Source organism: Notolabrus celidotus, chromosome 20, assembly GCF_009762535.1.
Source record: "Notolabrus celidotus isolate fNotCel1 chromosome 20, fNotCel1.pri, whole genome shotgun sequence".
NCBI classification, from domain to species: Eukaryota; Metazoa; Chordata; class Actinopteri; order Labriformes; family Labridae; genus Notolabrus; species Notolabrus celidotus.
Genome location: NC_048291.1, coordinates 7,880,123 through 7,905,975, shown reverse-complemented (window position 1 = coordinate 7,905,975; position 25,853 = coordinate 7,880,123). Strand labels below are relative to the sequence as shown.

The 25,853-nt window shown below is 41.3% G+C and overlaps 1 protein-coding gene across 1 annotated transcript; it reads left to right on the top strand.

The window, feature by feature from the left end:
• Window positions 1-1,743: 1,743 nt before the first annotated feature.
• On the top strand, window positions 1,744-21,779 carry slc17a7a (solute carrier family 17 member 7a). The gene is given in 14 exon segments (XM_034712027.1): window positions 1,744-1,830; window positions 12,144-12,396; window positions 12,735-12,853; window positions 13,085-13,199; window positions 13,287-13,374; window positions 13,586-13,672; window positions 13,904-14,046; window positions 14,188-14,337; window positions 16,240-16,372; window positions 19,551-19,661; window positions 20,747-20,874; window positions 20,983-21,052; window positions 21,136-21,310; window positions 21,312-21,779. Coding segments are annotated over 14 exon segments (1,746 nt in total). The 5' UTR covers window positions 1,744-1,768; the 3' UTR covers window positions 21,424-21,779.
• The last annotated feature ends 4,074 nt before the right edge of the window (window positions 21,780-25,853 follow it).

Genomic DNA, 25,853 nt, shown 5'->3' with positions numbered 1-25,853 from the left:
GTGCCTTTATTATGGTTTATACATAACCTCTGAAACCTGAAGTAAAACCTTAGAATGTAACATTTGTAATGCTACTCTATAAATATTGTTTATTTTTAATGTTATTTGGGATTGTAAATATGTCCCTTTACAAAAGTCAAGATTTTACATTTTTGACTGAGAAATGTTCAGAGTTTGGAGTGATGAGTTAATTTTAAGTGTAAGTAATTTATTAAATGTTGTTGAGCAATGCTGATTAAATTTGCAATGAGGTTACAAAAGTATGCATTTATCTGTGCTTTGGGAGAGGTTATGATCAACCTGTTTAGGCTGCAGGTACCTGTGCAGAATTTAAACCAATTCCCCTCCTCCATGTATTAATTTTATGAAGAACCGATCAATAGCATGCAATTTGTAATGAACACATATGATGGCGATGGTAATATCTTGAGATTTAAAGTTGCTATAAGTAGTTTTAAGCTCGGCATAAGACATGCTGAGATTAAGACTGATGCGACAGTATCAGCTACAAAAGCATGCAAGGCTGTCTTATTGTGTATCATTAAATGTTGTGTCGCTATAGAGTTAGGGATTTGGGGTTTGGGGTTAGGGTTAGGGTTAGAGTTAAGGTTTTGGGTTAGGGTTAGGGTTTGGGGTTAGGGTTTGGGGTTTGGATTAGGGTTAAGGGTCAGGGTTAGGGTAAGGGTTAGGGTTTGGGGTTAGGATTAGGGTTAGGATTTGGGTCACGACCTGCAACTTACTACCCAGAAATGTAGTAGGCACTATGTACTGCATACTGCGTTTGAAAGTAGTATGGATACAGATGGATTTCCGGTTTCAAAAGCGGAAGTAATCAACGCGCAAGCTCATAGCAAAACTACTTTTTTAGCATCTACTTAATATTTAAAAAGTTCAGAACTTGTTTATACAGAATTTAATCATTTTCATAGCACATAGAAAACTGAGTGCCCTGTTAAAAAAAAGAAGACCAAAGAAGAAGAGTAATGTTAGCGCTGTGCATTGTGGGAAACAATACTGAATTTTGGTCAAATCAGTACGTACTAGTAGTATAGTAGGTGGCTTTAAAAACAGCCTGAGTCTTATCCTGTCTTGATGTTCGGTCTTTGTAAATAATTTAAGATAGCATACGGTCTGCACGCTGCACAAACAGACCTATGTCACATTGGGAGTATGCACAATAAGTGACAGTTTGACTATAAAAAGGAAGCAAGAGGGCATTTTTTTGTTAAGAAACAATACTTACACATGTTCATAACAAGGTCAGCAAGGAGATAAGACACACCGCTTTTTCCAAAAGGGGCGCCAAAATCAGCACAAACCTAAAGTTCCTAACTGGTGCTTTTAGAAAAAGATCAACATTAAAAAAAGTGTCATTAAATATGGCTGTTCAATTGACAATTTGAAAAACATTTTGTTCACAAACACAATTTGAAACAGAAACGTCAAAAGCCATTTGTGAGAGATTAACACAGCTGGTCTGTAAATCTTAAGTGTTAGTGGTAAGTTTTTATAGGTTTACACATATTTTGTATTAAAAATCTATACAGTGTAGTCCATCAGTCCCATACGGACCCTGAGCCAAACATAATTCTAAAAAGTGAGTCAGAAAGGCCTGCACTCCCCTGTGGCCCATCTGAGAGTGATGTGTATCCGGTGGAACAGAGAGAGAGAGTGAGAGAGAAGGAGGGAGGGAGAGGGGTGCGCGCTCGGGCAGGACAGGAGGGCGCGCGGGACATCAGCACACCGGCCGGGTCAAGAAGCTGCAAGGATGGAGATCAGACCAGACAGGTTTAAGGCGGCGGCGGCAAAAACTCTGGGGAGAATTAACAGGTACCCAGCTATTTTGAATATCCCTTTCTCTGCTTCTGGCTTTTTTCACGTTTTCACGCATTTGCGGGGTATAGTTTTAGTTGTGCAAGTTGATTCTGCTGAAGGTTCTCATCTGTTCTCTTTCTTCCACTTACTATTAAGTCTAGAAAAAGTTTCATCATTAACCTATTGATTTTCCTTTTTTAAAGAGGCGCCTGTGAGGTTTGTGCCGCAAACATCGTGCAGGTAGCGACAAAAGCTCAGCTTTGCGCAGCGTATGTAAAAATGGTTGAATGGAAAGAAGTGTCATACAAATCATCAAAGGGTTTTTTATTTGTATCAAGTATGTTAAAGATAAATATCACACAGAATACCACGCTTAGAAAACAATGAGGACTGAGGAATTATAATCCGTCCGCAGTGAAAGTGTAGTGAAGTCGTCATAGAGTGCATGTGGAGCAAAGGGGGGGTTAGATTTGATGCTTTATTGCGGAAATGTCTTGTTTTAAATTATAATAAAATATTCTGTTGCTGATACTTGTCAGAGTTGGCTCAGCTCAAAGTGGATTGAGAGTATTGATGTTTGAGACGAGGAGAAAGTGTGGTTACATAATGGATCCGTGCGTTATTGGCACAGCCTGGCTGAGTGAGAGCGCAGAGCAGATTCAACCAAAGTCACAAGTATCCATCCATCCATCCATTCATCCATCCATCCATTCATCCATCTATCTATCTATCTATCTATCTATCTATCTATCTGGTATGATACACCATACTTTTTTATTATCTCAGCATCTCCTCTGACAGAAGTGACTTTTTTTGATAAACAGTGAGAACTCAGTTCATTACTCATGGAATTCATTCTTATGCTGTTTCGATATTGATTAATCCTTTCAGTGGGTAAAAGTTCTTACCATTTAATTTTCTTGCTTTTAGCTCTCCATTTCCTTTCAGTTAATTTCCTGTCCTATGTGAGAGAACATTGGACTGAAGGAGACTTTCATTTTACTGTTTTCTCACATTTTCTGAAATCACTGCAGTAATGAAGAGAAATCTCTATGTAACCTCTAGAGTCTCAAGCCTACCAGTTTTATTTCTCTTCCAATCTGTTTTTAAAGTAAACCTAAAATGTCACTTATCTATAATTCTTATCTATAATTCTTTCTAATAGCTGGATGTATTTGAATTAACGGAATATCAGCACAAAAGTTGCAGCAGAGCTTGGTGTGTTGGCAATATTTCAGTAAAAAATGGAGAGATTAAGACACTGATAGAACCTCATGCAATAACCATCGCTTTAAGCTTTGCTCTCTCAGGATTTGAGGTAGCAACCAAACGTATAAATCCCGTCCTGAAATAGCCTGTTTTTCAGTCCAGCTGTCGAGCCACGCAAATCCCTAAACTCTCCCCTCCCACTCTCTCCATCCCGGCCATGTCACTTCCTTCAGCCGCTCCCTCCTCCTCCATCCTCCCTCCATCCTCCCATCCATCCATCCATTGAGATACCAGTGCAGACAAGTTTCAGCCTATCAAGGTCTCTCAGATTAACAGACATGCAAATCTGAGGCTTTTTCTCTCTTACTGGTCGTGTGCCATGCATGTGCACAGAGACGGCTGATGCTATGAGAGATGTGATGTTTAAGATTGGATCCAGATTGGTTTTAGTGGGCGTTTCCTCAGCTAAGCCCCTGAACTGTGGTTTAATGTTCCCACAGTGGAAAGCATGCTTTGATGGAAAAGGTGAAAATGTGTTGAGATTTTTTGCGAATACGTTGTGTCTTGAGTTCAGGACATCCCTACACTGTGTGAATAGATGCCTCTGTGCAATCTCACCACCTCACAGACAAAATCCCTCCTGATGAAAGCAGCCAGAAGTTCATCTATTATTTAAACATTTTCTCCATCAGAATGCATCTCCTGTTTCTATATTAAACTCCACTAGGTAAGCATAAACTTCAGCACTGTAAGGTCAAGTGCACTCTCCATCTCTACTCTCACTTTTCCTACTTTAGCATTTAACAATGCTTAAATATCGTCGATCCTTCTCCTCGAGCCAAAGAACTACTCAACAACGCTTCATGAAATATAATCATACTACAGCTGTCTTCTTATCACCATTTTAACTGCTTTTTAAAGTTTATAATACTGCACATTTTATACAACGGCCTTACATATTAATTAGAAGACTGTTAAATGAATTATGTTAGCATCAGCAGAATGGCACAGCCCCAGTTAGAGAGCCGATGTTTCTTTACACAGAAACACACAGGCACACTTTAACAGGTAATCCATTTTTAATCCATATTACTTGCGGTGGAGAGCTACATTTTCAGTAACCTTGCACAGTGTTCTGCAACGTGGTCTTAATCAAATATTCAAATAATAAAAAATGAGCCTCTGCCTCGTTTTCATGGTTCCCACTTTGGCAGCTGCTGCAAAATCCATTGCAAAATGTTTATCTGCGTTTGTTTAAATCAGTTTTAAAATAACTGCCAGTTAATGTATTTTTTATCCCGCTATTCTCTTGACATGAATTCTTTAAATACTCCCAGGGACGTAGCAGCTTTGCTACTTGGCTTCATTTCTCTGTCCATGTGCACAAACAGAGGGGTTCCCTGTGAATGAGGGACTGGTATCATATTTTTGGAAAGCTGTGAAATGTAGTGTTGCAGTTATTCCCCTTTTGCACGAGTCATTTCAGGTGTTTCGATAGAATGATTTACGGATACGTGTAAAAAAAAATAACACGTCTAATTTAAAGCATTGACTGATGCATATGGTTTCCATTGATGGGTTCAGGGGTTGTAATGATTACAGTGTAAACATTGTGATATGCCAGCGATAGCATTAGAGCTACAGGACTGGATGTGAAGCGTAAAGATGGACCAATCTGCTGGCAGCCATAGTGGATGCGTAAATACATCACACATAAATCCAAGAGCTATTGCAGGGGGGTTGAGGGGGGTTGTCTTGTCTGTTGTTTAGACGTTTTGGACAGTTTGTCGTGCCCAGTTATCAGCAGGACTGCTGTTTGTGTCCAGTAATGCTTGATTACTTTAAATTCCTGCATGCATCATAGGGTTTGGAAAAGAAAAACTACAAGACGCACAAGGTCGATAACAAGTTTAATTCAAAAGTAACAAAGTTCAGGACCCATCTCATTGTTAGCTGTTTGAAGTTGTAAGCAGTTGATGATTGTAATGGAGTTATATTACGGGAGTATACTAAGTGAATATGAAGGTCACACAAGTGGATGATTGAACATTGTAGCAGTGTGTGTGTGTGTGTGTGTCCGTCTGTGTGTGTGTGTGTGTGTGTGTGTGTTCTACAGGAGAGGGAAAAAAAGTGGTGTGACAGGATGGGGAGGAGGGTGTCTCCCTGGGTGACACAGTCCCACCGAGACCCAATCTGTTCTCTTCAGGGAGAGTGAACGGCTCGTGGAGGAAGGGGGAGACACCACTATCGAAATTACAAAATAGGTGCTGAAACTCCATTTTAGAAATTAAAATTCACCTCAGTCTGCCACACATATATCCAAAACAACTGAGCAACAAGATGAGGGGGAGAATGAGAGAGCGGTTGTTTTTGGGGCAAGAGGACTGAATAGTTTGAGGATTGAAAAGCACACAGGTTTGCTTGAAGCACAATGAAGGATAAATTCAGAACACATGTGGACAAATAATGACCAGGGCGCCTAGCGTTATATAATATTTTCACTGTCAACCTCCCCTGGCTGTCTCCCTCTCTCACTCTCTATCATCCTCTTATGAGAGGATTACATAGAGCGCTCTGTGAATTGGTGAATTTAATATACAGGGTAACAAAGGTCCCAGGTCGCCAACCAGCACGTGCCAGACACAGCGTTATCTTGTTGTAGCTGAGATGTTGGGGCAAAATTACTCCAAGACGAAATAACATGTAGTGTCTCACAATTTAACAGAAAAGGTGAAAAAAAAGAGGTAGAATTTTGAAGAATGACCTCCTATAATGGCTGTGAATTATAAGCAGTTAGATAGTTTTCCATTAAATATGATGAGATGGTCAAAGAGGAAACTTCTCACTCTAGGCTGTGGGATGGAGTGTGCAAATTAACGGTCAACTACAACAGTTATATATAATGTAACTGTAATGTGAATGAATAACGCAAACAGGATCTATGAAATTAAATTTGATTTCCTTGTTGTTGGGTTTTTTGTTTTTTTTGCTTGTTTGTTGTGTTTTGTTTTGTTTTTTTTACTTTTTTGGAATTAAGATGACTAAATGTTTGAATCACAGAATTTACTGATGTATTTAGACCCTTGCACACTCAATAAAATAAAATTATATAAAAATTTAAAAAACTAAAACAGGTATATTCAGCTGTTCGATAGGTCACTTGGCATGAAATTTATCACCAACTATCTTCATGTAAACCTTATTTTTAGGCACTTATGAAAGGACATTTTAGACATTCATCATAACTTGTGAAGATTTCTTCACAAGGGAGAAATTTTATTTACATTTGAGACTGTTAGTTGTATTTTATAAGTTTTGTAGAGACATAATCTTATAATTAAAAAAAATGACATTTCACTTCAAAAATTACTTCAATTTATTTAACCCTCCCGTTATGTTGCGGGTTAAATGGACCTTTTTAAAGTCTATTATAGGCAATATATGCCTTCCAAACCAGCTAAATGCAGCAAAATAATCTGGGCAGCATGTGACAGAAGAGGTGTCGTGTTAATTTATTAACATCACTTCATTAAAAAAAAAAAGATTTTTTTTTAAAATAAAATGAAAAAAAATCAATATCATGTAATACTATTGTATTTATATTAAGGGCTTTCCAACGTACATTAAAAAAGGGTTTAACATTCATTTTAATGAAAACGAGTGAGTTATCCTCATTGAACCATGAATTAAAGAACACCAATGGACTAACTAAATCTTGATTTAAATGGTTAATAATGGAGTTAAGAATTAGATTTTAAAAAATGTTCATAGGGATTTTTTGGGGTTCTGACACTTTTGGATAATTGAATATGCCCCGGGTCAAATTGACCCAGAAACATTATTGCTGTTCCAGAGAAACAAACATAACAGGAGGGTTAACCAATTAAAATAAAGTTCACTTAGTCCTCATTTCTTTGATGATCATGGTTGATGACCATGTTCGTTGTATGTTTCATGTTGCAGGCCGAGCCTTGCTTATTGAGCTCAGGTGAAGCTCGGCTATGATCTCAGTTTGAGGTGTGAGTGTCACTGAGTCTCCGCTGAGCCTCTGACTGTTGTAATTATGATATTTCAGAGAGCCTGAGGTCACGGCGCTCCTGCCTGCTCATGCTCTCTCGCTCATTAATCGTTGCCAGCTGAGACCAATCAGGTCCTCGCTACGCCGGTGAGAAAAGCTACATCAGCTGGGAGGAAGCTCTCAGAACTGTGAGCCTCACACGAAGGCTACATGTCCAGGGACAAAGCTCCTTTTCTAGACACGTGTGACGTCTCTCATACCAGTACTCACTGAGACAAAGCCTTTTTGTACTCAATAGCACAGGTATAAAAAGGGTTGCGCTGTCAGAGGCAAACTAAAAAAATCTGATTTATTATGTCTGCATTAATGTTTTTGTTTGGGATCTGAAAGTAAACCACAACATTCAAATTAAATGGGGAGACCCACAGCTATTTAGAGACAAATGCATGCACACGTGGGTCAGGTTGCCCTTTAGTGGGAAGCATCTGTAATTAACAGTGATTTCTGCTGTGGGGTAGCCTCGTTAGCTGGTAGCGTATGTGAAGGTGTCAGGCTGCAATCTGTCGTGAGCTTTAATGAGGATCCTCCTGCACCCTGCACTCACTGTGAAGTAAGAAACTGAGCTCCTCTCAGGGGGCGAGTCAGCACATTTGTTTCATACAGACAGCAGCAGGCATGAGGCCGACTGATTCTACAGAAAAAAATGAACGCACTCTATCACATCAGTTTTTGTGATCAGTTGTTTTTCATACATTAACAGACTTTGTTACAGCTTCCTCTCTTTTTTCTGCAGTGTGGTGCACTCGCTTTAGCTGCATGTCTGGAGGCCAGTGTATCTTCTATTAAATATGGATCATGTTCCTGGATGTGTTGTAGCTGAAACAGTAACAACAGACGCTTAGACTGTCGTTTTTTTTCTCACAACCTCAGCCAAACTAGTCATTTCTGTGAAAACCTAAAACCTTAAATACTGAACCGCACAAAAATATTGTTTTGTTGCTGCAAAAACAATTCTTTAAGCCATTAAAATGTTGATTCAAATGTTAGATTTGAAACAGTGAATAACCAACGTGAGTAAAATACTAAAAGATTGAATCAAAGGCCGACATGAGCTCAGCAGGGGAGAGTGTCGTGATAGAGGGAGAGGCCTGCTGAGCCACGCCCAGCACTAGTCTTTCCTCCCATATTCATTTCCGGAAGTAAATCATTTTTGTAATCCTAATCTGAATGTTGTGACAGATTAAGAGAGAGAGGGAGAGCAGGAGAGAGAGGATGCAGCCTCTCTAATCTCTTACAAATTCTAAAATGTTGCTTAACAAAGTATTACTTTCCTGTTGTCCATTGTGTTTAACTTCACATGAAGAATATTGCGCAACGAACCAAGGTGTAATTAAAAGATTATTACATCTGCATGTCTTTTATCTTATCTTATCTATTGGCATGTGTGTAGAGAGAGATTATGCAGATTCTGATTTGTGGGAATGGGGGAGGGAGTGAAATCCACATGCATATTATAGAAATAGAGTGTGTATGCAGAGAGGCAGACAGACAGGCCAACAGATAGATAGATACTGACAGAATATGGTGTAAAAGCTAAAGTAAATAATTCAACCCACCCAAAAACACATCAATAATTAAGCAGTGTCAGAGTCTGACTTGTCTTGTGTTAGTGTGCGTGAATAAGTTATCTCTGAGTTCCAGTGTGCTGAGAGCCGAGCGCCCAGGAGAGATGAATTGTATCCAATGTTTGCTCAAAGAGCAGAGCAGCATTCAGGGCAGTAAACCTTTGATTTTTGATCTTACAGAACTTCAATTTGATACAGCTTTTTAAGAATGCAGACATCCTCATCATCACGTGAAAGGAATCACTGTGATGAGTGTGCTTTTTTTTCTTCTTTCTGTGCATTATTCCTCAGCTCAATGACTAATTAGATCAGCCTGACGCAAGAGCGAGCTTCGCTGTAAAACACCCACACCAAGCAGCATCCTCCGGTCTCAAACTATGAAGCTCTGGCGGAAGTGTTATAAACTGCAATTCATTGAGAATCCTCTTGAGGCTGGCTGCAGAAACACAGGAAACCACATACACACCCATTCAAAAAAGACGATATTTGCAGCATTAATAAACATGTTTACAGCCTGGTTCAAAAAACAGCCTAGGTCTATGTAGCTAATTTCTGTATCGGTACACACTGTACGAGGGGTGAACATTTTTCTAACGCAATGGTTCAGAAGATATTAAGATTATGAGTTTTTGCCCAAGTAAGGACATGACTGACTTGTCTCCCAGATGGGAACACATTGCTGTTGGCTAGGAGGCTCAAACTCCACCTCTTTACATCAAATTATGCCTGGTTGAGTTCCCCAATTCCAATATGGCTGCCGCCGTCGATTGGCTTCAAAACAGTGCTCAGGGACAGATGGGTGACGTCATCGATACTACGTCTATATTTTATACAGTCTGTGACCCACACCGTGGAGGTGTGTCTGAATTAATCGGAGAATAAAGTGTATCTGCAGAAAGCGTGCACTGTCTGCCATATGCATGCTGTTTGTGTGTGTGTGTGTGTGTGTGTGTGTGTGTGTGTGTGTGTGTGTGTGTGTGTGTGTGTGGGGTGTGTGTGTGTGTGTGTGTGTGTGTGTGTGTGTGTGTGTGTGTGTGTGTGTGTGTGTGTGTGTGTGTGTGTGCATGATGGAGAGGGTGTGTTGTTAAGAGTATGGAGGTTATGGTACACAGATGGCTGCTCTCCTGACTTCTCTGTTTGACTCCAGAGGAAAAAGAGAAGCATTAGTCATGTGACAGAAACAGTCTTGCAAGAAGTGAGACACAGCCTGGAAATAAAAAAAATGTTGTCTTTTTAAAGACAAACTGATCATTAATTAAAGGAATTTAAATGGGGCACAGGGTTCCTTGGTTGAATGAAAAGCTTATGAGACAAACAATAAAACATGTATGATAGAATGGATGCTTTTTCAGCAATAACACTTCAAATACTGACAACTGTCTCTTGATACTTTTTGCGGTTCAGGAATTGTAAAACTGTGCAGGCTCCACATTTCCTCAAAATGTATTATATTCTGTATCCCTTCACTTTTATTATATTTCAGTGTGATTGACCTCACACTGAAACACACAGACCTGTGTATTCATTATTACGATGTGGTTACTTCAGGGACAGTTTGATCTGAGAGGACATCAAGCATGGCGGCAGGTCTTGAGCGTCGTGAAGAAGAGGACACCAGGGGAATGTGCTCCTCTGCTAGTGACAGCTGCTTCCACCTGCTGGGACGCACTGAGTCAGACACAACCCCAACATGGTGCATGTGGTCTGCATGGGCACGCCATTTGTGTGTGTGAAAAAGGGAGTCTATGAAAAGAAGACCAATTTTAAAGTCTCTGCAGGAAAAAATGACATTGGGGAAAAAAAATGCAAAGTGCAGCTCTCAGAAACACACGGACATTTATCTGCTTCCCCGCAAAAGGTACCCATATCTTTTAATCCCAGGTGCTTCTTTTCAAGTGGTTAATAAAACGAGGTAAAGGAGATGTTTCTGTGAGCGTATTTTGAAAGCTGCAAGTTATCAACCAGTCAGAAAACTGTGCAAGAGCCTCCTTAAAGTCCCTTTTCTTTTTAAAAGTAGCACCAACCTTTCAGGAACCTTTTCTGGATTTTTTTTGCACATGCTTTTATTAAACTGCAGTTAAAAATAGACTGAAAAAAAAGGGAAAAGAAACTCGGGATGATGGTAGTGAAGCTCTAAGGGTCCCTCCCTTGCCTGATGCGGTATAGCATCAGTCTCTATAAGCTCTACCTACTGTTGTAAACTGGCACTCCAGACAGCAGAACTTTAATTAAAGCAGCACTGCTCCCCAAACTCCCAGGATGCATTGCACTCATGATTGGACCAAGTTGCAAACTCTGGTCTCAAACTATGAAGCCCATGCTGAAGTGTTATAAACTGCAATTCCTCGAGAATCCGTTTGAGGCTGGCTGCAGAAACACCGGAAACCACATACACACCAATTAAAAAAAGACGATCTTTGCAGCATTAATAAACATGTTTACAGCCTGGTTCAAAAAACGAGCGTGGTCTGGATAGCTCATGTCTCTATCCGCACCATAGACTGTAAATAAAAATGGACAGCGTTGCTCTGCCTCTTCACGTTGTACGGTTCTGAAGCCAAAAAAACTCTGCTACTGGGCGTAGCCATTGTGCAGCCAGAGCCTGCAAAGCCACAGTAACTAGCTCAGCCCTAGAGCGTAGCATCACAAGACGCTGTGTCCTATGACGTTTCCCTCTATGGCGGCTGTGAATCAAAGCAAACCCAGAAGTAAAACTTAGTTTTTTTACCTCTAATAACTAACGAAAAAGAAACTTTTCAGAAAAAAGAGGCCTTGAACACAAAACAGTCAATTAATAACTACATATCACCACAGCATACGGATGTGAGAAACATTTGTACGACATGTATTTATTTTGATTTTGATTAAGTTTGACTGCTCCCCCATTCAAATGAATGGGAGACGGATTTTTTGACCTATACTGCAGCCAGCCACCAGGGGGCAGACGCTCTGCTGAAAGCTTCACTTCCAGCCAAGCGAGATGCACCCTTGATCGGCACACACTGTACGGGGGTGAATTTTTCTCTAACGCGACGGTTCAGAAGGTATTAAGATTACGAGTTTTTGCCCAAATAAGGACATGACTGACTTGACTCCCGGATGGGAACACATAGCTGTTGGCTAAGAGGCTCAAACTCCACCTCTTTACATCAAACTATGCCTGGTTGAGTTCCACATTTCCAATATGGCTGCCGCCGTCGATTGGCTTCAAAACAGCGCTCATGAACAGATGGGTGACATCACGGATACTACGTCCATATTTTATATGGGTTCTATGGGTTGGACCCATGTCCACTACCACAAACTTATGTTACGTTGTCAAAACAGAATAGTAAGCATGCTGTTTTTAATAACGGCTGTAGTGCACTGTGGAAAAAAAGGCTTGCTTAAGTTGATGAATTATTCCTAAAGGTCTTCAGTGACCTTGGAAGACTCAGGATCTTCATCATCTTCTCTTTCTCTGTGTCTCCTTCAAGGCTGATAGAGAAACGGCAGCCCAATGGAGAATCCATCGAGTTATCCGCAGAGGGCCGCCCTGAGCTGGTGGAGGAGAAGGAGCTGCCGGTGGTGGACTGCACCTGCTTCGGCCTGCCGAGGCGGTACATCATCGCCATCCTGTCTGGCCTGGGGTTCTGCATCTCTTTCGGCATCCGGTGCAACCTGGGTGTGGCCATCGTGAGCATGGTCAACGACCACACTGTCTACAGAGGCAACAAGGAAGTGCTTGTGGTGAGTGAATCTGTATCCGTCTGTATGTCTGCACCAAAAGATTTGGTCCTAGAGGAATGAAATGTGAGAGAGAAAACACTGATGACATCACATGTACTTAAAAAATGAATATAAATGATTCAGTGTAAGTATCTGCTCTGTAATTGTACCTTTTTTCTCAGTCAGAATCAGCTTTATTGGTCAGCTTTCTGTCTACTGTAAGAATCCAGGCTTTTTTTTCTCTCACTCTAAATGTGCTCACTCAGAAATCATCACTTTGCAGTGATTCCCCTCGTGTCCACTACTTCACTTCCCTACGTTTTTTCAACCAGGAGTCATATATTTTGTCCTCTCTGCAGGCGGCACAGTTCACCTGGGACCCTGAGACAGTGGGAATGATCCACGGCTCCTTCTTTTGGGGCTACATAGTCACACAGATCCCGGGTGGCTTTATATGTCAAAAATTTGCCGCCAACAGGTGAGTGTCTTGAAATTTTAATATTTCATCTCAAATAAAGGCCTAACTATAAATTAGTTGATTAGTTAAAAGCAGAATTTATACATCAAGAAACTCCAGTCGTATGTGGAATCATGACCATGGATCTCCACCCTGTGTTATCTTTCTCCTTCTTTTCTCTCCATGTCATTTTGTTCTGTTGATACTGTAAAAGAAACATCAATCTGAGGCTCTTTGTTTTTTGTTTTAAAGAGTTTTCGGCTTTGCCATCGTGGCCACATCCACCCTCAACATGCTGATTCCATCTGCTGCTCGCTGTCATTACAGCTGTGTCATCCTGGTCAGGATATGCCAGGGCCTTGTTGAGGTACAGTATGTGTCTGTGTGCGCATGCAGCTGCAGGAATCATGTACAAACAGAAGTTTTTATACCATGACTGTATTGTTTCCTTCAGGGTGTGTCATACCCAGCCTGCCACGGGATCTGGGCCAAATGGGCACCTCCTCTGGAGAGAAGTCGATTAGCCACAACAGCCTTTTGTGGTAAAGTCTCACATTTCCCAAAAATTCACTCTGCAGATCTCCTCTCCAGAGTAAAGTTCTGTTTGTGTGAACACGGAAAGATTTAACCCCAAAAAGACTAAGAATATGAGCTGTTTTTCAGAGCATCATTATATTTCGTGGATGCAGGAGTTGTGATCATCAGGGAAGATTCAATTTTTATTGATGTCCATTATGTTTGATACTGTTTTAGGATCCTATGCAGGGGCAGTGGTGGCCATGCCTCTAGCTGGGATACTGGTGCAATACACTGGGTGGCCTTCAGTATTCTATGTCTATGGTTAGTATCTCTATATTCAAATGACTTTACTTAATTAACTGAAATTAATTCACCAGTTTATTTCTGTTTCTCGTGATTAAGTGTCAGGTGTTCAAAATCTTTGAGTGTAAGGTTTTGGCTTCAGTTTTGGAGACTGAAATGATGACATCAGCATCTATATTTCTTTTGATACGTGCTCTTTTTCTACTGTACTAATGCCTGTCTTTTGCTCTACGCCTCTTCCTCTCCCAGGCAGTTTTGGGATATTCTGGTATTTGTTTTGGGTCCTGGTGTCTTATGAGAGTCCTGCAGCCCACCCTACAATCACACCCGAGGAGAGGAAGTACATTGAAGATGCAATTGGAGAATCTGCAGGCTTTGTAAATCCTCTCCAGGTATGACCCTTTTTTGATCTGTGTGTGTAACTGATCAAACTAACACAGAGAATCTCTCAGACCTGATAGAAAGACTGTGTAAATATTGATCCGTCTCAGGGAAGTCATCGGACCTGAATATCGTATTCCTTTTGGTTGCAGAAATTTAAAACCCCATGGAGACACTTCTTCACCTCCATGCCCGTCTACGCTATCATCGTGGCCAACTTCTGCAGGAGCTGGACCTTCTACCTGCTGCTCATCAGCCAGCCGGCTTACTTTGAGGAAGTCTTTGGATTTGAGATCAGCAAGGTGAGGTTAAATCTCCTAGGTATCATCTTTTATAAAGAAGCAGTCATTAAGTTCTACAATTAGAACAAGCCTGCAGCGAGAGCCGCCCAATGTATCAGGCTGCAGTTTTACTGCAGGGTTCAGATGAAAATGAATCGTCCTTTTACTTCATTACACTTGAAGTACAAGAAAAAATCTGGTGTTTTTTTATTAAGATTTTACTTTAACATCAGAGATATTTTAAATAGATAGCTTCAGAAGACCAGAGATACAGTTTTATTGACTTGTTTTGAGGTTAGTGCAATGTTAAAAGAACTTCTTTGTAGCGACTACAAAGAGCCAAAAGCCGGTGAGAGGCTGAGGTTGGGCCTAGTTAGTGTCAGACGCGCTAAAAGCAAAAATCACTATTGCACAAAAAAGTAAGTTTAACCTTTTGTTAACTAAAAAGGTTAATCAACTCATGATAAAGTGCACAAACAGAAAATAGCAAAAATAAGTGATAAATAGTGATCATAGGCGTAAACTAAGCGATCAACAAAAAGTACGGAGACCCAGCTCACTCCCTCTCTCTACCTGCAAACAAAAGAAAACAGGTGGCCTAATTGAACTCAATATCCCCGCCCCTAACACATGACCCGTCAATGATCTAATTAACTGACCCCACATTAAACCATATCGTAAACAAACAACAAAAATTATACAAACAAAATTTATACAAACAATATCCTACCCTAAACTTCAAAATAACGTAATATAAAGACTTGAATCCCTCATGGCTCCAATATTCTTTTTAAACTTTCAACATGGATCCTCTAATAAGGATTGAATCTCTTTCGGAGCCAGCCTCAAGTGGCCACTTGAGGAACTGCAGTTTTGTGCACTTCAACTTAAATTTGATTTCTCAGCCACAATTTCCAGAACACCTCAGAGTGCAATCTTTCACATCCTATGGTCTCACCTTTTCTTTTCTTGTGGCATTATGTCACCATGCAGATCATGTAACGAAGGATCTACTACTTCAGGGATCTTTGTGCTATTATATACATTTTTGCAAAATAAAAAACGTGGTTATCAGGATAAAATTGAACACTTTTCCATCTTTTTAATTAATTGATAGAACACTTTTCATACAACAAACTGAACGGGTAAGGTTCAGCAGAAAGAAAGACATCCATCTGAAGAGAGTAATTAACAATATTGACGGCTAACAGCTCTATTAAGATTAAGCCTGTCTGCCTTGAACAGTTGCCTCCTGTCTGTGACATTCAACTTGTCTATAAGTGCCATGCTGTGAGAGCCACAGACAGAGGAGAGCCAGGTGTTGAGGCTCAGCAGCTTACTGCAACAACCTATTGGACAGCCACAGGTGGGGGGTGGGGCCAGAAATGTAGATTTGAACTCGGAGCTGTTTAACTGTATTAAAACGCGGAGGAAGTCCCGCTTCAAAAAGTTCAGACTGCTGTTTGAGGATATCGTTGGCACTGGTGTGGATTTTGATTTTGTCAGCCTCTGGATGGAATTTCAGGACAACAGGCTTTAATCGCATGCTCCCTAAAATAGATTACCTGATAATGAGGGTTAATGGAGGAGCTCTCTGATGGTAGTGAAGACTGGTGGTTAGCAACACCTTCTGAGTTTCTTCTCATTTTAGCCTCCTTCAACAATCCAGCAAAGGATGAAGACTTGACCTTGTTATTCGAGAACATTAAATGATTAGGTTTAAAGCAATCAGAGTCTAAAAAGTTCAGCCTAGAAGAGTTACTTTAAAAGTTAGTTATAAGTCAACTTATGACAGAGCGATAGGCCGCCTTGGCACCCTCACCCTTTCTTTTCAACCCTCAGACTCCCATCGCTTCCCCCACTCTTACAATCAAAATGCACTTCTCACACACTCTCTCACTCTCCTTCACTCTTCCCTTTCAGGTGGGGATAGTGTCAGCTTTGCCTCACCTGGTGATGACAATCATCGTGCCTATTGGAGGCCAGTTGGCAGACTACCTGAGGATCCACAACCTGATGTCCACCACCAATGTCAGGAAGCTCATGAACTGTGGAGGTGAGTCTGAAGAGGATGATGGGTACAGGATGAATAAAAGTAAAGAGAGAGAGAGAAAACTGGTCATAGAGGAATATTAAAAATCATCCAGGCACATGCACATCAGTCAAACCCATCTTCATCCTGTCAGAAGGTCAAACCAGAATAATGGATGGTCTATAAAGGTCCATTTCGACCAAGAGTTCCGGAGTCTTTTAGCCCCCAGAACTACTTTCCCCAGAACTAAAAGGTTCCTGTGCCCCCATTGTTGTCTGCGTTTCGACCGCGGGCTGAAGCCCCAGGTAGATTGTGCAAATCAGGCCAGTGACGTATGGAGAAAAAAAATTATATTAAATACAATTTTGAAATCTTAATAAAAAACTAAACTAGTATGCATTCCCAGAAACTCCCTCTGTGTTTCAACAACTGTGTAAACTCCACAAACACCGTTACATTCAAAGGAAAGTCCCAGGACCTTTGAAAAGTACTACCCCCAAATGAGGGGCTTTTCAGGGGGGAGATTATCTACCCCTCAACTAAATTTAGACCCTGGTTCCTCCGGTCGAAACGCAGGTAGTTCAGGGGTAAAGTCCCTAGTTCCGGGGTAAAGTTCCTGCAGTCCAAAAACGCTTTAAGTCTGTGGTCAAGAGTGCTCTCCTATTTGCTGTGTCTGCTGCAGCAGGCTGAGGGATGAAACACAGACTTAACAAACTGATCCAAGGCCAGTGGTGGTGGAGTTGGACTCTCTGGTGTTAGAGGAGGCTGCTGTCTAAGTTGCATGCCATCTTGGACAACATCCCACACCCTCTCCATGACGTATTAGTTAAAAACAGGAGCACACTCAGTGCTCAACTCATTCCACCAAAATGCACCACAGAGCAGCTCAGGAAGTCATTCCTGCCTGTGGCACCCAAACTGTTGGACTCCTCCCTCTGAGTGTCAGGCACTCTGTCTGACTCAGACTTATTTCTCATTAAAATCTGTAAACTTTTCCATTATAAATAATTTAGTTCAACTGTGCAAACTGATTGTAAACAACTTGTTCCATAACCTAAGAGCGCAAAACTGGAAAACACTGTTCCACTGGGCCTGCTGTGCACTACTCCATGCAATACCTCCACTGATTAATGCTGCATACTGATCTTTGTGTTATTATTATTAACTATTATTAGTTATTCGACTCTCTGGGCTTTTTTTACCAATTGATTTATTTCTGATTTATTTTCTATTAAAATTCCTTTATTGTTACTGTCGAATAAGAGCAACTGTATCAACTGGATTTTGATTTTGATCAAAAAATAAGAGACATTAACACATTTTAAAGAAATCGCTCTAAGTGACAGGAATGCAAGGTTTCAATAGTTCATTAACAGCATGAGGAGATGCTTGTTAAGGTAAAAAAGAAGACAAACAACTGCAGGTGTTACGACCCAGCTTGTGGGGGAAAGGAAGCAACATAAACCGGATGTTGTTGATATTAAAGCAAAAGTTATTTACGAAAAAAAGGTGAGATAGGGGTTTCCGGTGCTTCCGGAGCCAGCCTCAAGTGGATCCTCGATGGACTGCAGTTTTTAGCACTCCCGCATTGGACTCATATTTTTTGACCCGAGGTTGCCGCTTGGTTTTCACTCGTTAGCCCTCTTCAGTTTTCTTCACCTTGTTTTGTATCCCATACACATCAATTTAAAAAAGACGCTCTTTACAGCAGAAATAAACATGTTTACAGCCTGGTACAAAAGACGAGTGTAGTCTGAATAGCTCATTTCTCGATCGGCACACACTGTATGGGGGATTTTTTTTCTACATCGTACTTTCAAAGATAATGAGATTACAAGTCTTCCAATGAGAGGCACAGCTGACTTGATTGACAGGCGGGAACACTGTAGCTGTTGGCTAGGAGGCTAAAACTCTGCCTGTTTACATCACACTCGCTCTCAACAGCAGCAATATGGCTGCCGCCGACAATTGGCCTCAAAACAGTGCTTCAGAAACAGATGGGTGACGTCATGGAGACTACGTCCATATTTTATACAGTCTATGGTGAAAATCAATAAATGAGGAAAACAATCAAATAATCTTTATTTATAAAGCGGAAAATCACAACAAACACACTCTTTACAAACAGAGCAGCTCTAGACCATGATCTATGTTATATTGTCAACAAAGACCCAACATCAATACAGGGTAAGATCCAGTCCCATCTCAAGGGAAGACTAAGTCTGATCTCATCTTAATCCACCATGAGCATTGCACTTTGCAGCATTTAGCAAGTTACAGTGGCAAGGACAAACTTCCTTTAACAGGCAGAAACCTCCAGCAGGACCAGACTCATGTTAGGCAGCCATCTGCCTCAACCGGAAACAAAAAGATGACTAAGCTAGAGTTAAGAACTGACAACCCAACCAAGAATACAAGAAACAGATCCCCTGAACCGAGTGTGTCGAACAACCAAAACCTTAACGTGTGTGAGTGTGTGTGCCTAAAATTAAACTTTACCATCCCTCTTCTTTTCATACTTGATTGCTAAGAGCACATACAGTACATAATCACAGTTGTATTTAACCAGAGTCTCTAAACACAATCCAATTGAGCTCCATCACAGGCAGCCGCTGACTGATAGGCTCAGCAGGCTCTTCAACTGAATTGCAGGGTGCTCTCTCCTCTGATTCGCCGACCCTGTGGTTGTCGCTGCGCACCAATCAGACTTCTCCGATTGCTGCACCGGCAAATGTCATCAACCTGGGGGACGCACTACTTACACACCCATGCCAGACACATCTACACACATGCACAAAGCACTTCAAAAAGACATACACAGAGGGGGGAGATTTTGATGGATGGATGGATGGATGGATATGAAAGTGAAGAGAGGATCACTTCAGAAATAAAGATGTCTTCATAGTAATTGTTTAACCCTTCTCAAATTTAAAACCCAACCACAGATGTTTGTATCTTGTTCCCAGCATGCCTGGCTCAGTGTGCTCAAAGTGCAGCAGCTTTCAGGGCAGGAAACATATTAATATTTTAAAGCTGCTTAATGGCTGAATGAGAGTTTGCATGTGTGTAGATTCATGTAGCTACTACTGCAGAACACATCACCATTGCTTGTCCACAGAAGGTATAAACTTGTGGGTGGTTTTCCTCGTCCTCCTCTCTCAGATTGTTTCCATGATGTGTTCTTTTTCTGGATGTGCTTCAGGTTTCGGGATGGAGGCCACGCTCCTGCTGGTGGTGGGATACTCTCACACTAAAGGTGTCGCCATTTCTTTCTTGGTCCTGGCTGTGGGTTTCAGTGGATTCGCTATCTCAGGTATGCTGAAGACTGGATTCAACCAGAACTTGTGTTGTTTTGTGTTCACTCACTTTCTCATACCTGTATGTTTAAAGTAAGGCTACAGCTGGAGGTTATTTTACTCAGCTTGGACTGAAATAGGAGGAAAAGGTTACACAAATCTGTCCAGCACTTCTACACATCACTGATTGAGACATATAAACATATCTTGTTTGATAATCGGCAGAAAAATGTCAGACTGTTTAAACAGCTCTGCATTTTAAGGGTTTTTGTGGGTCTTCCTGTTTCTTGGCTGGAGTGCTTGCAGGCTCACTGGTGAAACTCATCTTCTCTTGTAGCGCAGATAAAGACTCATTAGGTTTCCTGATCAAGGGTAAGGCTCAGTCTTATCTCATCTTAAACCACCATGAGTAGAGCACTTTGCAGAATTTAGCAAGTTACGGCGGGCAAGGACAAACTTCCTTTAACAGGCAGAAACCTCAAATAGAACCAGACTCTTGTTGAACAGACATCTGCCTCGACCGAGTTGGGGTTGGAAAGAGGGATAGCAGAGATTAAGAGAGAGAGAGAGAGAAATCAATCAATCAATCAATCAATCAATCAATCAATCAATCAATCAATCAATCTTTATTTTTATAGCACCAAATCGCAACAAACATTATCTCAAGAAGCTTTTACAAACAGAGCAGGTCTAGACCGTACTATATGTTATATTAACAAAGACCCAACATCAAGACAGGATAAGATCCAATCCCATCTTATAGACAGGACTTGATCTTATCTCATCTTAATCCACTATGAGCATTGCACCTCGCAGTATTTAGCAAGTTACAGCGGCAAGGAAAAACTCCCTTTAACAGGCAGAAACCTCGAGTAGGACCAGACTCATGTTAGACAGCCATCTGCCTCGACCGAGTTGGGGTTGAAAGGAGGGATAGAGGAGATTAAGAGAGAGAGAGGGATGATAGTGATGATTAAAATGCTTGTGGAAATTCCTTCCCTAATTGATTTCCCAGATATCCAGTCCGCTGATGAAATCTGCCTCAGAAAATAAAGGTTCGATCAGCATTTTAAGGAGCCACTGTTTTTGTTTCGTCACTAAGGGTTCAACGTCAATCACTTGGACATCGCGCCTCGATACGCCAGCATACTGATGGGCATCTCAAACGGGGTAGGAACGTTATCCGGGATGGTTTGTCCTCTCATCGTGGGAGCCATGACCAAACACAAGGTAAAGACATTCACTTGTATCAAAATGATGCCATATAACTTTGAAAACGTCAACATAAACATGTAAGATGAACTCTCTGATGTTTTATGACCTCTTTCATCATTTCAGACACGGGAGGAGTGGCAGGGCGTCTTCCTCATAGCCTCCGTCGTTCATTATGGAGGAGTGATCTTCTATGGTAAGACCTGACCTGGAGTCATATGTTTTTGAGAGGCGTGTGCAGACCTCACTCTAAACACTGATCATGTTCTTCCTCACCAGGACTCTTTGCATCGGGAGAGAAGCAGCCATGGGCCGACATAGAGGACACCAGCGAGGAGAAGTGCGGCATCATCGACGAGGACGAACTAGCCAATGAGACGGAGGAGCTCTACCGTGGAGGCGGGCAGTACGGGGCCATGAGCCAACAGGGCGTTGGATCAAATGGAGGAGGGGGGGGGAGCCGGCGCTGGATGGGTGTCGGACTGGGATAAGTCTGAGGAGTACGTTCAGCCACCCGGACACAACTCCTACATGTACGGAGGAGAAGAGGAGAGGGAGCTGACATAGAAGAGTGAGGAGACACGAGTCTAAAACACCGAGGTGACGAAGAGAGGAAGATTGGTTTTGGAGAGGGATTGTAAGAGAGCATCTGCTGTGCTGAACGGACCTGCTGTGTCCTGTTATACAAACCTTACAGTGCACATATCAGAAGTTTGGATCTGGTTCATTCCATTCAGAGTGTGTGTATGTGTGTGTGTGTACATGTGCATGTGTGTCTTAGAGTACTTAATATTAACTAACACATACAGGATTCACTGCAAAAACTGGACTCATATCCCAGACTTCATCCTGCTCTTGAGCTTTGTTGTGATTGGTCAGGAGTTTCCACAACATCACTGAGGAGATTCTTTGTGAATGTGTGTGGTGTTGTGTGTGTGTGTGTGTGTGTGTGTGTGTGTGTGTGTGTGTGTGTGTGTGTGTGTGTATGTGTGTGTGTGTGTGTGTGTGTGTGTGTGTGTGTGTGTGTGTGTGTGCTTCTCGCTTCTACAGCAACACTTTCAAGCCACTGGTACCCGTGCTGTATTTACATGTGTATGTGTGATCCACAGTTTTGTAGGTGAAGCGGCTCTTGGGCCTCAGTGTCGAAACACTTGAGATTGAGGTAATTTCATAAAGTCATTACACAGATTAAACACAAACATTTACAGATAGTCAGTTCTTTTTTTTGCCACTCAAACAGTGTTCAAAGTGTGTGTAGTTAAAGTGTGCTGGCATGTTCTCGTCAACATGTGAACTCATCATTTAAAGAGGAACAAGGTGCTTAGATTTTGTCTTAGTGTGTGAGTGAAGCTTTACAGGCTCCTGTTAATGTGTGTGTGAGTGTGTGTACGAAATATGCAAAGGTGTGTATGTACACACAGCTGCATGTGGCGTCTAGCTGGATCTCACCTGGGTCTGACCTAACTGGGTCACGTCCAGCTTGGCTCATGGGTCACATGAGTAATCATCTGACATTCGTGACTCTCCATTGTATATGTGTGTGTGTGTGTGTGTGTGTGTGTGTGTGTGTGTGTGTGTGTGTGTGTGTGTGTGTGTGTGTGTGTGTGTGTGTGTGTGTGTGTGTGTGCTCCCATTAGAGAGGTGGCCCAGAACGAAGAGGAGAGTGATAGTCGCTTTGCTGTTTCGCTGCCTCACCAGTGAGGAACAACAGTATTCCCAGGCATCACAGCACATGCTGCGTCTGTGTCCCAGTGTCTGCCCCTTCCTCCGTCCCTCCGTCCTCCTCTGTACCTCACAGTGAATTCTCCCTCCGCTCCTCTCTGTTGAACCTGGTTCCACGTCTTTTGGACCTTAATGTGAGTCAATGTTTAAGTTGGTGGGTCAGAGCCTTTTTAGATCTCTATATGTGAGTGTGTGTGTGTGTGTGTGTGTGTGTGAGTGAGTGTGTGTGTGTTGTTGTGTTGGGTGCAGGTGCTGAAACATTGTGCAGTGAGCATGCTTTCATGAGCAGGGCCATCCCTCTCTCTTCACATACACACCTCATTTGACGCAGCACAGTCAGGTGCACCATGCGCAGTGATCAGAGAGCGATGGTGGCTCACTGTGTGTTATTTACATGCCTGTAGGTGTGATACACACACCCATAAAAACAGTGAGTTCAGGAGGAATCTATTATCATATAGCATCAGGTGGTAGGTGGCCTAAGGTTTTGCGACAGTCACGTCAGCTCCTCTCACACCCTTTAAACGCAGCACCCTCCTTCCTGATGCACCGACAGCTGGCAGAGCGTCGAGTCCAGATGTGCTTCTCCTGAGTGTGCACTGACATTCCCATACAGGGGAGTCTGTCGCAATGTACAAGCTGCACATTACAACACCGCACAAAACACAGAGCCTACATACTCGGATATTAAACGTGCATGCACTCACTCACACACTCACCCACACACAGAAACACAACTCCTTCTGCTTGGACTCCCTGCTCATGCCAACACACCACACAGTAATGATCTGACATTTTAATGTACATTTGCAGACGGCTCTTTTCTGATCAAGATGTTATAAAACGAACACATTTCTATTTGTCTTACAGAGGGTCGGGGACTTGAGCTCACTGTTTGGGTATCATATGAACTGCTGGAATGTTTCTTTGTTTGAGACAAGGGTTTAGTGGTGAAATGTGTCGGTATGTCAATAAATTATTTCAAAAAGTGGTTAAGAAAATGTAATATTTTGTCTTGAGTGAAATGTCTAAAAGACTTGAATGATTCTTCCTGTGAACAGTTTCATTTTTTAAGTGTTGTATTGGTGTGTTTTTAATCAAGTTTCTCTTTGTCTCAGTTAATGGCTGTTCCAATGTTGTCCTCCTTTTTCTTGATGGGAAGTTTGGCGGCAATCAGTGTAAAATTTAAAAAAAAAGAAATTACCATATTTAAACATTTAAAAAATGTAAAAAACATTCTATGTAAAAAAGATGTATATGTGAGATATCCTTGTGAATAATAAAATTTAAGCAATTTATAATGATGTCACCATTTCAGCCCAATCATGTCATCTGGATGTATTGGCAACAGTATGATGATGCCTTATATAGCAGTGTTGATTTTTTAAAACATCATCACAGCACAATGTCACTTTTCTGTCTTTCTCTGTCTTTCTCTCAGGACAGATGGATGCAGGATTATCTCTGTGATTTTAGGCAAAGATTAGATGGGAGAGCAGATGCACTCAGTGGGACAGTGAGGGAGAAACATGGACGTCACTGACAGGGGGAGTAAGGATGACGGAGCAGAGGGTGGGGCATGGTGGCTGCTTCGTGTGTGTGCTTAAGTGTAGTGTAATCAAGATTTTAAATGGCTATAGAACAGTCTTAAAAACATGCTTTAGCCTCGACAGTATAGAGAAATGAGAAGGGAACATTTTGATTTTAATTCTACCTTAAAACACTTTTAAAAGAAATCTCAAATTTAGATTTTTTTTTTTTCCAAATCACAAAGAAAATGAAACCTTATAAATAACAATCAGAATTAGAATATTTCTGTATCTAGGTTTTAAAACACTTCAGTTCGGTAAATTAAATTTTCTTTGTTTGGTCTTTACTTTGAAATAACATACCGGAAGTGATGGTATTGGGGTTTCGGTTTTCTCGGACGCTAGCTTGACGATTTTATGCTGTATTGCAGGTCATCACTGTGACCGCTAGATGGCGTTAAGTTCTCAGTCAGATAGTCCGAATTGCCTTGACTGGACTCAGATACAAGCTCCCAACTTTAGAGTGTACAGGTTTGCAAGTGAAGTTTTTGGCAACATGGGTCAAAGAGTTTGTGGCTGAAAATGCTTCCTCAGACTTTCCAGCATGTTATGAAGAGGGTTGGACACGGAATCCATGAGGGTCAGCCTATCATGAAAATTAATGTTCTCAAATCATTACACTAGGTATACGACCACACTGGTGTACGGAAGAGGATAAGGGCCACTGGAAAAAAACTAAGGTCCAATTTCTTTTTTTATTATCATAATTCTGAGAAAAAAGTCAGATTTCGGAGATTAGGGTCATAATTCTGAGAAAAAAAAATCAGATTTCGGAGATTAAGGTCATAATTCTGAGAAAAAAAATCAGATTTCGGAGATTAAGGTCATAATTCTGAGAAAAAAAAACAGAATTCTGAGAAAAATCTCAATCACAGAATTCTGACTTTAATCTGAAATTTCTGACTTTTTTCTCAGAATTCTGAGTTTTTTCTCATAATAATAATAATAATAATAATAATAATATATATATATTTTTAATTGACCTTAATTACTTTTTTTCTTTCAGTGGCCTGGGTCAAGTTGAACCAGGAACATTATTGCTGTCCCTAAGAAACGAACATAACAGAAGGGTTAATATTACATTTTCAAGAACATTTTTACTCCTTTGTGGTGAAATACTGAAGAGCATTGCTGTTGGAAATGATAAAACTAATAATTACTGCGCACTTTCCACGAATTTTAAATGTATTTCATTTAAATGTAGTAGTGCAGTACCAGAGTGTGACCACTGGAGGGCAGGAGAGATTCACTCTTCCTTGCAAATACTCCCTCATCATACTCAGCCCGGATAGTACTAAGTTCAATATAATACAACAACTGCACTTCCGCTTTCTCTTTCAAAATAAAACTTTTAGAAGTCTACATTGTTAGCTTTTACTGTGGAACTAATGGTATGACAAAAAAGTTATGAATGTAAGAATGAAAACTCGGTGGCATATTCTGTTTGTGGTTCCTCCCAAAGTGGAGTTGAAGCACTTTTAACCCCTGCAGCAGATTCTACCTCCGGCTCTGCTATCAGGGACAGATTTTTCTTTGACAGGCCGCGCCCAAGTTGGGCTGCTCCTGTTTGCTATTGGATAGATTCAATAGACCTGGGCGGGGTCAACCCTCAACCCTGCGATCTGATTGGTCCTCTGATACGTCAATCTGAATGCTGCGCTGTGATTGGTTGTCCAGCGAGGGGAT